At 36.8% G+C, this 15,993-nt stretch overlaps 1 protein-coding gene across 1 annotated transcript; it reads left to right on the plus strand.

Moving 5' to 3' along the window:
• Positions 1-262: 262 nt before the first annotated feature.
• On the plus strand, positions 263-5,815 carry LOC123321713. The gene is made up of 3 exons (XM_044909444.1): positions 263-855; positions 1,010-1,694; positions 5,660-5,815. Exons 1-3 carry the CDS (start codon positions 263-265, stop codon positions 5,813-5,815), a joined length of 1,434 nt encoding a protein of 477 aa, XP_044765379.1.
• The last annotated feature ends 10,178 nt before the right edge of the window (positions 5,816-15,993 follow it).

The following is a 15,993-nucleotide window of genomic DNA, read 5'->3' on the forward strand; positions in this document are numbered from 1 at the left end:
TATTTCGAAAAGACTTCTGGATGTCACTTTGTTTTTAGCTGGACAAAATCTCCCATTTCGTGGACACAGGGAAAATGTGGTATCAGAATACAGAGGAAATTTTTTAGAGCTCGTTGAATTATTATCGAAGCAGTGAGTCTCACATAAAGTATTGACAAAGTATTTGTCCCGTACTACACAAAATGAGTTAATCTTACTTCTCGGTGCTATGGTAAAGGAAAAAATTTTGAGATATATCAAGAAGGAAAAGTATTTCAGAATAATGTTTGATAGCACCCCCGATGTGTCGCACATTGATCAAATGAGTGAAGTCATTCGTTACGTGCACATAGAGAATAAGAAAGTTGAAGTGAAAGAGTCATTTCTAGGCTATTTTCACTTTACAGGAAAAAAAGCCATAGACATTACACAGGATATCCTAAATGCAGTTGAAGAAGATGGTCTGGATTTAGCAATGTGCCGAGGCCAAGGCTATGATAACGCATCAACCATAGCTGGAGTACATTCAGGAGTACAAGCTAGGATTCGAGAGATTAATCCTAAAGCATTGCTTGTTCCTTGTGCCAACCATTCCCTCAATCTTTGCGGAGTGCACTCCTTTGCAACAGTTTCTTCATGTGTGACGTTTTTCGGTTGTATGTTTTTTTCTCAGGCTCAACCCACAGATGGAATATTCTCTTGGCAAACGTTGAAGTTACGGTCAAGAGGCTTGCAGAAACCAGGTGGAGTGCTCACTATGAGGCTGTTAAGCCTGTGTTCAAGAGCTTCAAGAAGATTGCCGATACCATTGAGGAACTTTGTGACCCTTCAGAAACTATCGACACTAAAGGAACAGCTCAAACTTTCATACCTGCAGTATGTGATTTTTCGTTCTTGTGCTATTTATGTCTATGAAATAGTGTCCTAGAAGAAGTTAATCATACTCAGAAATACCTTGAAAGTGTAGGATTAAGTTTCGAAAAGTGCCTCTCAGAATGAGAAGTTTAAGAGTCTTTCTCATTGAAAACAGGGAAGTCCTTGTTGAAAAGGCAATGGAATTTGCGAAAGGTATTTGTGAAGAGATGGAAATTCCTCCAGCGAAAAGAAGAACCTTCAGGAGAAAGAAATCTATGACCGGAGAGAAAGCTATCCACGAGCCACTAACGTTGGAAGCAGAACTTAAACGATCGATGTTAGAGTGCATTGACACATTTCATACAGAAATAAACACTCGTTGCCAAGGCATGGAAGAGATATCACTAAGATTTGCTATCTTGAAGTCCAAGAACTTGCTGAAGAGTTCAGAAACTGAACTGCCAGAATTAGTTGGCAATTTGGTTAGTAATTATGAAGAGATGTCTACAGAAGACATGTTGAAGGAAATCCCACGTCTGAGGAGGTTTTTACAGGCTGCTTATGTTCCTGAAAAAGAGGCTGTGAAGTGGAGTTCTTTGAGACTGCTACAATTTATAGTCGAGTTTGAGCTTCTAGATTCTGTACCAAATTTAACTTTAGCACTGAGGTTTTACTTCACATTGTGTGTTTCTGTTGCTTCCTGTGAAAGGAGTTTTTCTAAAACCAAGCTAATTAAAACATATCTCAGATCTACTATGAGCCAAGCTCGACTCTCTAGCTCAGCTATTTTATCTATTGAGAATGGTGTAGCCAGAGGGATCGACTTTGATGAAGCTATTTCTCAGTTTGCAGAAAGCAAAGTCAGAAAGAAGAAATTCTCAAAAAAAAATTGTGAAAAAAACTGATTTTGTTCATTAAAATATTTACATGTTTCCTTTCCCTCCTCTGTTCCCATGATTCAAACACTTCAAATAAATTTTTTTGTTGATAAACAAAAAAGGCTCAACAATGTTTGTTATGTAATATTGGGGGGTGACAAGTTGAAATTACGCCCCGGGTGCCACAAAACCTTGCTACGCCTCTGTATCTCATCAGCGAACCTACCTAGTTACATTATGATTAAAAAAGTAAGCATTGAAGAGAACTTCAATACAATGCCATGTGAAAAGAAAGGTTGGGAAGAGGAATAGACTACCCAAAATTTCAAAAGAAATACCATTAAATGGTATACAGATGGTTCCAAAACCACGACAGGAGCCGGCGCTGGAATACACGGAGCGAGCACCAAGTGTACAATAGCATTAGGCTCCCACTCGAGAGCTTTTCAGGCGGAAATAATCGCAATCGAATGATGCGTGGACATAAACCTGGAAAGAAACTATCAGGGGTGTGACATAGTGATACACTCTGATAGTCAAGCCGCTATCAAAGCATTGAACACCTGTCACTGACTCAAAATTGATATGGGAGTGCCGAAGGAAACTAAATTAAGTAGGCAAGAAAAACAGGCTCTTTAGTCTGGGTTCCTGGTCATTCGGGAATCAAAGGAAACGAAGAGGCTAACACACTAGCCAGAAAAGGAGCACAAACGCCACTTACTGGCCCAGAGCCTTTCTGAAGTGTAAGCAAAAAAACCTATAAGAAAGAATTCTGGAAAAGGAAGAAAACAAAAGAGAATTCTCGGAAAAGGAAGAAAACAAAAGAGAATTACTCTGGCGGACTCTTCCAGGATTGGATCATTCCAAATAGTCCGAGAGCTGGCAGCAAAAACAACTACCTCATAAGTTACCAAAGGTTTGGTTTGGCATTTTGGTTCATTTTAATAATGTGAACTTGAAACCGTCCGTCCGCCGTTCGTGAGTGGTCGCCTTATTGGATAAAAAAAAATTGAAAATATGTGAAAAAATCGATTAGAACTTTCCAATTATAACCAAGATGCAAGATGAATGTTGTGTCAAAATGGTCTAGGATCTTAACTGAATTGAAATCGTAAGCGTCTGCCAACAGGGGTGGTCGCTATTTTGAAACAGACGCTGTCAAATACAGGGTGGTCCAGATCATAACCAAGAAATTTTAACTACGTATATGTGTTTTATTGTTTTACCCGGAAACGGTACCTCGTACAGCAAAAAGTCAAGAGACCGAATTTGCTCCAAATTAAATAAGGATTTGAAAAGTAATTTTTATTGTCGGATGGCGAGCTGTAGATAGCGCAGTCGCTAGAACAACTCTGATGGGGGACACAATAGACCTTGAGGTCGCAGTGAAACGTAACCCCCTTATAAACTAAACCAAACTTAAAACAGTGAACGCATTCTGTTCCATATTCGGCACACTCTCTTCTCGGCGTTCGAGAACTATTGAAGCCATCTGACGTTTATTTTGTGAGTTAGGTAAACTTCAGTTTTCCCACCGGCTTGCACCTGTGGTACAACGTATTTTTCGCCAAGTTGTGGTGGTCAAAAAACCTTGAAAAAAAAAGATTTCAGTAAAACTAAAATAATTCATTAAACGGTAAGTGTTTCTTGTTTCTTTCGCATTCGTGAAGACGATATTCCCCTCAAATTCATTTGAATCGGGAAGACAAATATTTGAGTTTTCCTGCCGAGAATGCCTTATTCAAGGGGTCCCAATCGTTAGGAGACACCATTATGAAATTTGAGGGTTACGAATTTTTCAAGTTCCTATATTCACCGATAATATACTCATGTATATTAATGACCAAACTAAATTATATGCGGTTCAAAGTAAGTCTGATAAGCCACCGAATATAACCAAAGAAGAGATAAATAGTTTCATTGGAATTTGTATTTACATATCTGTAGAACACCTGCCATCCACTAGAAGCTATTGGAGCACTCCCAGCGAGCACATCCCTGGGATGTTTCGAAAATGTTGGCATGAGGATGTTTTTCTGCAACGTGTAATATGCTCTTCCCAAAGAAGTCTTCGAAGGCTATTGGAAATCTTTATTTCTTCTGTTCTGTGCCATCTGTGGCATTTCTTCGTCTACCTACTGAGAGGTATTAGTGAGTTGAAAATAATGTTAACGGGTATTTTATCTGCTCAGACATCGCATAGTTTGCCTTGAAAGGTTTTTTCCAGATAAACAATATACAATTCACCTATTTTACATTGCCGCCATTTTCTTCGTAGTTTGGGGTGTGGACTGTTCGGAGTTGAAAGTCGATTGGTGATTTGTTTAATATTAACTACTTCCTTGTTGGTTTTGGTTGTGAATTAAGGATGGATCTCTTCATTGTGACCAAAAATAATTATAAGTGAGTATTACATGAATTAAATCATAATGTCCAGAAACATACCTATAACCTCAAAAGAATCCATGCTGCGTGGTTAATCTTATTTGTGCATTTGGGACTATTATAGATCATTGTTATTTGGTTGAGATAAATAATCGAAAAATATTAAAGGTTATTATAATGATTCAAGAAATAACTTTATGAAATTCAAGCCATATCTCGAGGATTTCAACATTTTTCGATAATCTGTCTCTGCCGTTGATAATTCCCAAAATATTTCTCATCTCAAATATATCATCTCGATGATGATGATAACCATTCATCGTTAGTGAATCATAAAATAATTCAAACTGTCCCAGAAAAGTTCCTATTATTAGAAACACCTTCTATGGTTCGGTCTTAAAATAGCAGAGTACAAATAAATAAAATCAAGTTTCGAAAATCAACCTGTTCAGGAGCTATATACAACTCAAATCTTCCAGATCTTTTCATGCAGCAATTTTATTTGTTATTTTAATTGGAAAAAATCATCTCACCAATAATATATTTTGAGAATTATTGTTTGAGTTGTCTTTATTTTGTAGATGTGGCCCAAAAAAAATCCCAAATCACAAGGGAAGAATTCGAATTCTATGCCAAAGAATGGTTCAGGCATATATATAAGGCAGAGGAGGGACGATAAAAAAGGGGAAAATAAACTCTTATATGTATATTTTTTTTATCATTTTCCCTTTCTGTAACATGTGTAATATTATATTATAATCAGTTTGTTTCCTATTTTATTTAATTCTGTTTTTTTCATGTTAAATGTGATATTTTTTTTTGTTTTATTTATTTTTTCTTTCCTGTTCTTAAAATATTAATCAGTTTGTTGTTTGTATTTATGTTTTTTATATTGAATGTGATATATTTGTTTTGTTTTGTTTATTCTCTCTTTCTGTACATATATTATTAATCAATTTCTTTTTTGTTATTGAATTTTTTATGTTGAATGTGATTTATTTTTGGTACCTGTTGAAGTATCATTAAAATATTTTCATTCTTATATACTATTCTGTATTCCATTTCAAAACTGAGTAGCTCATTTGGAACAGAATATGGCATCATCAAACATTCAAATGAATGAAAAAAGGCTTCACAAAAGAAGTTCATAAAATGTCTCACAAACAACGATTTCGTGTGCGCAAAACGCTCTGGAAAGGTTCTATTGTGTCCATGAAAAATCTATCAAAAATACTTCAGAGAAGTGCTTTTTGTGACATCCCAGCGATATCCTTATAATAGCCGCCTGCGGCGGACATTGGCTGTTCTATAAAAGTTCTCTTCATGTATGAACAGAATATCGCAGTGGATGTTCAATGTTTCGAAATCTCTTACTTTTAACATCTCTGAGATGATTCTGTGCTCGCTGGGCTACTTTTGAACATTCCTGCAATAACCCAAGCCATGACGTGCAAACGGTTTGAAGAAATAAAACTTTTTTTCTTCACTTCAATGACAAAACAAACTTGAAAAAGTACGATGAACCTGGCTATGAAAAACTTTACAAAATTTGCCCATTTTAGGGCGAAGTAAAAGAGAGGTGGCTCCTTGTACCCAAAGAAGAACACCTTGCTGTTGATGAGCAAATTATCCCAACAAAAGCTCAATCAACTTTGAAGCAATACAACCCTAAGAAACCACATAAAGTGTTTGTACTGAGTGGTGTATCAGGTGTTTAATTTTCATTAAAATAGCGTGCGTGTTCATGTCATATTAGTTACTAGGGTGATTCGTTAATATAAAAAGACAGTCGAAAATACATCAGTCAATTCATCAGAAGCTTTTCAATTTTCTATCCTAAAATAATCAATTCTAAAAAGAATATTCGTTGAGTGACCAGGACCGACCTACAGTATTGTTCAATTCTTCGTTCCCTAATAAAAACCAGCAACACAAATATTTATGTGTTCATCTTATTGAATGGATACATAAATTTGGTCCAATTCGAGCCGTATTTGAGAGTGAAGGTTGATTTCAATTCCTATCCCGAGGAGTAGTGAAGAGGTTTGCTGTTTCATGGTTGGATTTTAATCACCCCCAGAAGACAAAGGAATCGGGTGACAGCTGGTTGTTTAATACTTCTACTGAGCGAGTTCATCGCTGGATTTTCGATAAGTAGCACTATCATCGTGCAAATTTCGTCTCATTTTTTATTGAGCTTTGTTTTCTACTGTGCTTATAGCAATTACAATGTCTGAAGATAATTCAAAATCGAGTGAAGTCGATGATGAAGTGAGAACTCTGATTAAAAACAGAGGTATAGTTAAAGCCAAGATGACTAGAATGGAAAATTGGTTCAAACAAGATAAACCTCTTGATATTGTTCAATGTAAATTACGTTTGGAACAACTAATGCAAATTTTCAAAGACTATGACAATTTTCAAACTGAATTAGAGGTTATGGATTATGAATCACATCATCAAGACAGAGAAATTATGGAAGATAAATATTTTGATTTGATTTCTTTTGTAACTAAAATTGTTAATCAGTCTGAGGACACTCAACAATCCAATTCTTCAACTGATAATCGGTCTACAATATCTCATTCAAGTATAAAGTTACCTGAAATTTCTATTCCAAATTTCTCGGGCGATATCAAACACTGGCCAAGCTTCTTCGAACTATTTACTGCACTGATAACAAATAATCAAAAATTATCTAATGTTCAAAAATTAATGTATCTGAAATCTGCTCTAACAGGGGAGCCATTACAACTCATAGAAAATTTGGAAGTGATCGGGTTGAACTTTCCCATAGCTATTAATACGTTGAGGGATAGATTCGATAATAAATACCTAATTGTTAACGCATATATAAGAAATTTACTGAATGTTCCATCCTTAACAAAAGGTAATGATAACAATCTGAGAAACTTTATTTCACAAATTAAAACAAATTTGGCAGCTTTAAACACCTATAATTTATCAGAAAAACTTACTGACTTGATCCTTATTCAAATTTTCACACAGAAGCTAGATTTTGGTTTAAGAAAAGAATTTGAAGGGGAAAGAAATGTTCGCGATTTTCCAACGCTCCCAGAATTTATACAATTTTTAGAAAGAAAATATAAGGTTCTCGAAAATTTGAGTGAGTCAACTCAAAATTCAAAATTAAATTCTTCGCACAAAAATAATAATACTTCTCGTAGTTCTTATCATGTTGATACTTCAGATAAAACTAAATTCTTCAAATGTTTCATCTGTGGTACCGATGAGCACAGAATATATTCCTGTAAAAGGTTCCTGAATTTATCTCCAAACGATCGTCATGCTGCTGCTAAAGCAAAAAATGCCTGTTTGAATTGTCTTTCATTAGACTGTTCAGTCATGTTCTAGTCAACGCAAATGTTCCAACTGTCAAAGGTCTCATCATAGTTTATTGCATTTCAATAAGAATTCATCTCGAAATTCATTTTCCCATTCCAGATCTCATGATGAACCATCCAGATCAACTAGTTCGACGCAAGCATCTTCCCATTTATCCACTAGTGCTCAACCATACATTCCAGTGCGAGAAGAGGTTGATTCTTCTGCTCAAAATTTGTCTTCTCTTTCAGTACAGTCCTCTAATAATGAAGTGCTTCTAGCTACGGCATGTGTCAAATTGTATAATTCTCACAACCAGACAATTATAGCTCGTTGTTTGACAGACTCAGCAAGTCAAACATCATTTTTAACTGAAGATTTAGTTAGAAAACTCAATCTCAAAACTTATGACCAAAAAATTCAAATTTCCGGTATCTCTCAAAGTTGTTCTGTGTCAAATAGAATGATTGATCTAAAAATTCACTCATTAGTACACACCGACCGAAAATTTAGTGTTTCTTGTGCTGTTCTTAAAACTATAACTTGTAAACAACCACAGTTACCAATTAATTTGAGTTCTATTCCTATTCCAATGAACATTCAATTAGCAGATATCCATTTCAACACTCCATCTAATGTTGATATACTTTTGGGTGCAGACATATACTTTGACATCATTACTGATGGTATAATTAAATTAGGTCCTGGATTGCCTGTTCTTCAAAATTCACATCTAGGATATTTAATTGCTGGAAATATTCCTCAGTCAGGATGCATGTCTCGTGCAACTCATTTAAATGCATCACAATATTTATTCGAATGTACAGAACCTACTGCCAATCCAGATGATATGTTGAATGATACTTTAACCAAATTTTGGGAAATTGAAGAAGTACAAATTCAATCTGAATCTATATTGACTCAAGCAGAGCAACAAGCTGAACAAATATTCAAAGACACAACCATTCGGTTGCCGTCTGGTAGATGACCTACCATTCAAAGGTCCAAATGAACCTTCCAAACTAGGTGATTCATTCTCTCAAGCAAAAAAGAGATTTTTAAATTTAGAAAAGAGACTTGAAAGTTTCCCTGAACGAAAGGCCCAATATTCAGAATTCATCAATGAATATTTATCTTTTTTTTTTTTTTTTTTTTTTTTATAGGGGAATCTGCGACCGTGAAAACACGGGGCTCTATCTCTCGCCCAGAGGAACCCATTTCTAGGGAACACTGTGGGGTTACTCACTCTCCTGAGTTCGCGACCCACTAAACCTAACCTGCTTTTTGTTGGTTCCGGGCATTTGCCTATAAACCATTTATCCCTTAATCGGTTGATTTCTTCTTGCACATTGTTGTGCTAGGGTTTTCATGTTCGTCCATTTCGGATATCTCTTCTTAGTATAGTTTTAATAAGTTGTCGTACTCATTTTAATCTCTCCTCAATTGATCTCTCGGTCTCCTTTTGTAATTTCTCATTCTTCTTCTGTCTTCCTCCGGATCGTAGTCCACTAGTCTCCTGAGTTCTTCGTTTCGATGTTCCTTCGCTGTTTCGAATAACTTTTCAGCTTTCCTCTTCATAAATTCGGTGATGGTTTCCCACTTCAAATCTCGATATATCTGTTTGTTCCTGACAAACCAAGGCGCATCTATGGCACATCGTAGTAGCTTGTTTTCTGTTGCCTGAATTCTTTGTATATGGCTCTTTGCCGCGAATCCCCAAGCACCTGATCCATAAGTCAGTTGCGGTCTAGCAACGGCTTTGATTATTTTCAATTTTGTCTCATTTGACATGTGGCTCTTTCTACCTATCAGCGGGTAGAGCATATTCATCGCTGCCTTGGTTTTGTCAACGGCTTGTTTGATATGGCTTCTCCATGTTAGACCTTTGTCTAGGGTGATACCTAAATATTTTGCTTCGTTTTTCCATTCGACTTCTTCTCCATCTACCTCTAGATTTGTTGTAGTTCTTAGTCTCCTCTTCTGCAGTAATATCGCTTGGCTCTTTTGTCCGTTGAGTTTTATTTTCCATTTAATACACCAGTCATTTATTTCCTCTATAGCTTCTTGTAACATTCCTTCTATAATTTCTGGCTTGCGATGTCGCATTGCGATTCCTGTGTCGTCGGCATATAGTGTCAGCATAGTCCTTGGAGATTTTGGTATATCGTGAATATATATGTTATACAGTAACGGCCCAAGTACTGACCCTTGAGGCACCCCTGCTTCCATATATCTGGTTGTGGAGTTTTCTCCTTCCACTTTCACGTAGAATCTTCTGTTCCTCAAATAATTCCTAATCAACTTGCACAGTTTCATTGAATATCCAGCATATCTCATTTTGTAAATCAATCCTTCATGCCATACTCTGTCGAATGCTCTGGCGACATCTAGTAGTACAAGACCGGTTGCTTGTTTATTTTGGAATCCTTCTGTTATGTATTCTGTGAGTCTCAGTAATTGCTGTTCAGTTGAGTGGTCTCTTCTGAATCCGAATTGCTCTGCTGGAATGAGATTCAGATTTTCAGTTTCTTCTGTAAGCCTTCTAGCGATTACCCTTTCTACTACTTTTCCTAGGGCGGACAATAAACTTATCGGCCTGTAGTTTTGGGGGAATTTCTTATCTTTGCCTGGTTTGTTGAACACTATGACTTCTGCAGTTTTCCACTTTTCCGGATAGTGTTCAGTCCTCATTATACCGTTTGCAATATTTGTGAGAGCAGCTATACCTTTTCTAGGTAATTTCTTCAACATAGCATTCGTTATTTTATCACTTCCGGGAGCTTTTCTATTTTTCAAGCTTCTGATTATCTCTTTTATTTCAAATGGAGAAGTTGGTTTTTCTATTTTGTCGTCTACTGGTGGTTCGTCCATTTCTTCTTCGTTGTTCTCTACAAGATCTTCCAGCTCGTCATTATCGTCATCAGGTCTGTAATTTATTCTCGATTCTCTTTCTATCGAGTCCGCCAGTGCTTCTGCTTTATCGATATTCGTATATGCCATTCCTCTTTCTCCGTGGAGAGGTGGTATTTTAGTCTTTTCTCTTCTCAGACATTTTTGCATTTTCCATGCAGAATGATCGATAGTATTTAGTTCTTGAACTCTTTTGTTCCATCTATTTGTTCTCATGTCCTTCAGGGCATTTTTTAGAACTTAGCTGTGTCGGTTTAGATTTCTCTTATTTATATCTGTTTTGTTGAGCCTGTATGATTTTCTTAGTCTCCGATTTTCCCTGATGAGATCTTTGATTTCTCTGGGTGTATCACCGTGTGGATGTATCGGTGCTGGTCTCGTTATTTTCTTTGTGCTCTTTTTGTAGGCATCTATTATATTCTTTTCTAGTTTATCAACTGCTCTTTCTAGGTCTTCCGGTGTGTTGATTGTCGGTATTTCTGTTACCTCCGATTGTATCAGATGGCTATATTTCGTCCAATCGGTGTATTCTCTTGTTTGCATTAGTTCTCTTCTTGGCCCATCTCCTATTGTTAATTCGATGGGGTTGTGGTTAGAGGTTCCGTCCCACAAGGTCTCTATCGAGAATTCTCTAGTGATATTTTTCATAATTGCGATATCAATTATATCTGGTAATCCATTTCCGAATGCTAGGTACGTTGGTTCTTCAGGTCCAATAACGATAGCTTCATGTTTTTCAGCGAGATCTTTCAGTTTTCTGCCATTTCTGTTTTCCATCCTGCTGTTCCATTCTGGAGATTTGCAATTAAAATCTCCGATGCAGATTTTCGGGTTTGTTCCATCTAGTAAGTTGTTGATTTCTTCTTCCAATAGGTTATTTGGGGGTCTTTTATATGCCGATGTGACTTCGACTCTTTGTCGATTTATTTCAGCTACAATCGTCACTGTTTCTATTTGTGACTCGTCAGATCTTCCTTTAAAATAGTGTTTCAGATCTCGTCTGACCAGTAAGGCAACACCTCCCCCAGTGTTTGCGATTCTGTCACATCTATATATCTCATAATTCATGATATTCAATCGCGTATTTGGTTGTATTCTTGTTTCCTGTAAGGCTATAATATCAGGTTTTCTCTCTGATATTATTTCTTCTATCTCGGGTTTTCGAGTTCTGACCCCGTTTATGTTCCAGGAGACTATTTTAAGGGAATTTTTCCTAGTTGTATGTTCCATTATTTCAGTTTACTGAACATTCCTTGGAGTTTTTTCTCCATCTCTCTTTCAATTTTCAACATGATTTTGTTGAAAATTTTTTCAGTAAAAGTGTCTAAATCGTCGGCGGATTCAGAGACTTTTCTGTTTTCTTTTGTTTTGTTGATCGTAGGTTTAGCTAGGGGCATTTTCGGTGTCTCCTTCTTCTGTACTGGTTTGGGTACTTCTTTTTTCTTGTCGTCTACTTTGGAGGGGGTGGGCTTCTTTTTCTCCTGGACTTTTAGAGGAATCGTGCTCTGCTGAGCCGATTTCTGGCCTGTTTTCCTCTTTCTTGTCACTAATTTGAATTCGCTACATCCTTTGTAGCTTGCTGGATGGCCTTCTTCACCGCACAGAACGCATGTGGCATTTCTCTCCTCACCTTTTCTGGTAAATTCGCAATCTTTTGTGCAATGATTGCCCAAACATTTGACGCATCTGTATGGAAAAGAGCACTTGTTTTGGGCATGTCCGTACCTCTGACATCTGAAGCATTGGCTTGGATTTTCTGCCCTTCTTTTTGATTCCACTACAATGCAGAGATTGTAGAGGCGTCTTATTTCGAAAATCTCCTTTCTCTGAGTTTTTACCAGGTATAAGGGTATAAACTTTTTGGTTTTATTGGATGTCATTCTGGACACCTCGGCGTCATGGATTCCTTGGACCTTTAGATCATTTTTTATTAAATCTAGGTCAGCATCTATTGGGAGATGTCTTATAACTGCATATATCTTTTTCTCTTCCTCCATCTGGTACGTGAAGTACTCCTTACCAATCTGGTCAAAATATTTTGTTATGTTCCCGTAGTCGTCCACAGTCGAGGCTACGATCCTGATCCCGTCTTTTACGACGGTTGCTCTGTTGTAGCTGAATTTCTTCAAGTAGAGAGCTTTTGAGATCTCTACCCAATCGGCTGTACCCATCGTCGTGATGGGTGGAATTTTATCTTTTTTAGGTAACTCCGTTGCTTTTTTTGCGGTCTCTTCGTCTGAAGATGAACTTTCTTTACGCGCGCGTTTTGTGGGCGGCGCGTTCTGGGTTTTAGCAACTTGAGTTGCAAAATTTCTCTTCTTCTCCGGTTCTGGAGCTACTTCCTGTTTGGAGGAATTTTTGGGGACCGCTACCGGCTTTGCAATTTCTGCAAATGTGGGGGATTTCTGTGCCGTATTCTGTTTTGCAATTTCAGCAAAACTAGGGGATTGAGGCGCTCTATTCTTATTAACTTCCTCTCTCAAGAGGCGTATCTCCCCGACCAACTGAGCTACGGTTTCAGTTAATTTATTTATTTGAGCCTTCAATTGCTCATTCTCTTCTTTGAGCCTTACAAGCTCCTCTGCTTCTCTATCGCTGAATTCTTCGGTGTCCGTAGCTTCCATGTAGGAGCTCTCATTGTCTGAGACCTCCGACATGGCTTTTTGTCCGTATTGAACTATATAAGGTATTTCTGTGTAATAATGAATATTGGAAATACTCACTAATATGTTACTTCTAAGCTATGTGGCTAAGTTATATATTTTCTATACTATGAGAAAAATAAATCGACTCACCAGTGATATCCGTGGAACCAGCGATCTTGGGGGTGATCTGGACTCGACACTGAACACACTGAATTTGAACGAATTTCCGCTCTATAACACATACACTTATAGAACTTACAAAAAACTTCGGAAGTTTCGTAGACGGAATCATAAATTCCGCAGCTTCGCCAGTGTACACTTTCACCTCCGCTTTCACTTTTACGGCACTGTGACACTTCGACTTTCTCGTCCGCTTTCTCTTTTATGACACTTCGACTTTCTCGTCCGCTTTCTCTTTTATAGCACTAGGAGCACTGTAGCACGTCTTCTCTTGTCAAGCGAATGACTCGGAATGAATATTTATCCTTAGGACATGCAGCAATTGTACCTTCAACTCTAACCAATGAATTATCCCTTAACAAATATTTCGTACCTCATCATTGTGTCATTCGTGATCAAAATATCACAACTAAGCTTCGTGTAGTATTTGATGGTTCTATGAAAACCTCAACTGGTTTTTCTCTTAATGATATTATGCTTAAAGGTTATACTGTACAACCAGACTTATTCGATATATTAATATGTTTTCGTACATTCAGGTACGTTCTTATTGCTGACATTGAAAAAATGTTTAGGCAAATTCAAATAAATCCTAATCACACATATTTATTGAACATCTTGTGGCGTGACAATCCTCAAGATAAACTGAAGTGTATAGAATTGAAAACAGTTACTTATGGCACAAATTCAGCCCCCTTCTTAAGTACAAGATGCTTAAAAGAACTAGCAATGCAAAATAGGGAGAAATTTCCTCTCGCAAGCGAAGCAATTCTGAACTCCTGTTATGTGGATGATTTTCTTTTTGGCTGTCATGATGTATCAACTTTGATTGAGGCTCACCATCAACTCACTAATTGCTTACAATCAGCTTGCATATCACTCCACAAGTGGGTTTCAAATTCTCAGGAATTCTTAAATTCTATTTCAAAAAATTCTCACAAGGAAAATTATACTTTAGATTCAGGAAAATCTTCAAACAAAATTTTAGGTATGCTATGGGATTCGCGTTCTGATAATTTTAGAATTGCATTGCCAAAATTTTCAATGAAAGAATCTTATAGTAAACGAGAAGTTCTCTCCACCATAGCATCCATTTATGATCCTCTAGGAATCATAAATCCTTTTGTTGTTAGTTTGAAAATTCTCTTGCAAAAAATTTGGATTTCAAAAATTGGATGGGATGAAAACATAAGTTCAGAACTTCTTTTTGATTGGAAGACTGCCTTAAAAGGTCTTTCAATGCTTACCCAATTAAAAATTCCAAGAACTATTCTTCAATTTGAATCAAAAATTTTACGACATGAAATTCACGGATTTGCCGATGCCAGCTCTCAGGCATATGGAGCCTGTATTTATTTAAGGACAGTCTATTTGAATAAATCTGTCTCTTCAAAGCTGATAACAGCTAAAAGTCGTGTTGCACCATTGAAAATCTTATCTATACCTAAACTAGAATTGATGGGAGTTGTACTCTTATCAAAACTAATTTCAAAAATCTCTAATTCATTGTCATCCCACTTACAGAATATTGATTCCATTAATCTATGGTCTGATTCAGAAATAGTGTTAGCATGGATCCGATCTCATCCATCTCGTTGGTCTGTGTTTGTTTCTAATAGGGTGGGTCAAATCCAAGAAAATTCAAAAGGTGCCACATGGAGACATATAAGTTCCAAACTCAATCCTGCTGATTTACTCTCCAGAGGTACATTGCCAGCACAATTGATAGTCTCAGATTTGTGGTGGCACGGTCCCAGTTTCTTTTTTCAACCAGACCTTGATTTAACCCTATTCAATGTCAAGGAATTCTTTGGTAATCTTCCAGAGCAAAAGAAAACTGTTCATTTCGTTCAAAACACTTTGGATATTTATGATGTTTTCACACAGTATTCTGATTTATTTCACTTAAAAGGGGTAATGGCCTATTGCCTCAGATTCATTCAAAATTGCAGAAGACCATTCAAAAAATTGATTGATTCGTTATCTGTTACTGAACTCAACTCAGCAGAGATCAAAATTGTTGAAGTTACTCAACGACGGTATTTTTCCTGTGAAATAGGAAATATAAAGAACGAAAAGATATTGAAAAACAAAGTTATTCAAAAACTCAATCCATTTATCGATTCCATAGGTATTCTGAGAGTTGGAGGTAGACTCTCAAATGCTATTCTTCCCTTCAATCAAAGATTTCCCATATTACTTCCTTCTAAAAATCATATTTCAACACTTTTGTTGAAATCAGAACATTTGAGACTATTGCATGCAGGCCCTCAAAACACGCTTTCGAGTATCAGACTTAAATATTGGCCACTAGATGGACTGAGAGAAATAAAGCGTATCATTAATAAATGTCATACTTGTTATAAATTCAAACCACAATTGTGTTCACAATTAATGGGAGATCTTCCGAAGGAAAGGCTTCAAGTATCACGCCCTTTCACAAACACCTCTGTTGACTTTGGTGGTCCTTATTTAATAAAATCTTCTCCGCTGAGAAGGTCTCCACTTATGAAATGCTATATGGCAGTGTTTGTTTGTATGACAACTCGTGCAGTTCACATCGAATTGGTTTCAGGGTTAAGTACAGAGTCATTTCTACTCACTCTAAAAAGATTCATAGCTAGACGTGGCAATCCTTCTATAATATTCTCTGACAATGCCACTAATTTCCTGGGCGCAAAAAACCAGTTGAAGGAATTAAATGAATTCTTCAAAAAACCTGGAACTTCTGAAATATTGCAAAGGTATGCTGTTCAAAACAATATTCAGTGGAAATTTATTCCCCCTCGTTCACCTCATCATGGTGGCCTGTGGGA

This window comes from Coccinella septempunctata, chromosome X, assembly GCF_907165205.1.
Source record: "Coccinella septempunctata chromosome X, icCocSept1.1, whole genome shotgun sequence".
NCBI classification, from domain to species: Eukaryota; Metazoa; Arthropoda; class Insecta; order Coleoptera; family Coccinellidae; genus Coccinella; species Coccinella septempunctata.

Coding starts and splice junctions, on each gene's coding strand:
- LOC123321713 (XM_044909444.1), top strand. CDS start 263: ATGTTTGATAGCACCCCCGATGTGTCGCACATTGATCAAATGAGTGAA. Junction 856..1,009: donor CTCAAACTTTCATACCTGCA/GTATGTGATTTT, acceptor CATTGAAAACAG/GGAAGTCCTTGTTGAAAAGG. Junction 1,695..5,659: donor CTCAGTTTGCAGAAAGCAAA/GTCAGAAAGAAG, acceptor TGCCCATTTTAG/GGCGAAGTAAAAGAGAGGTG.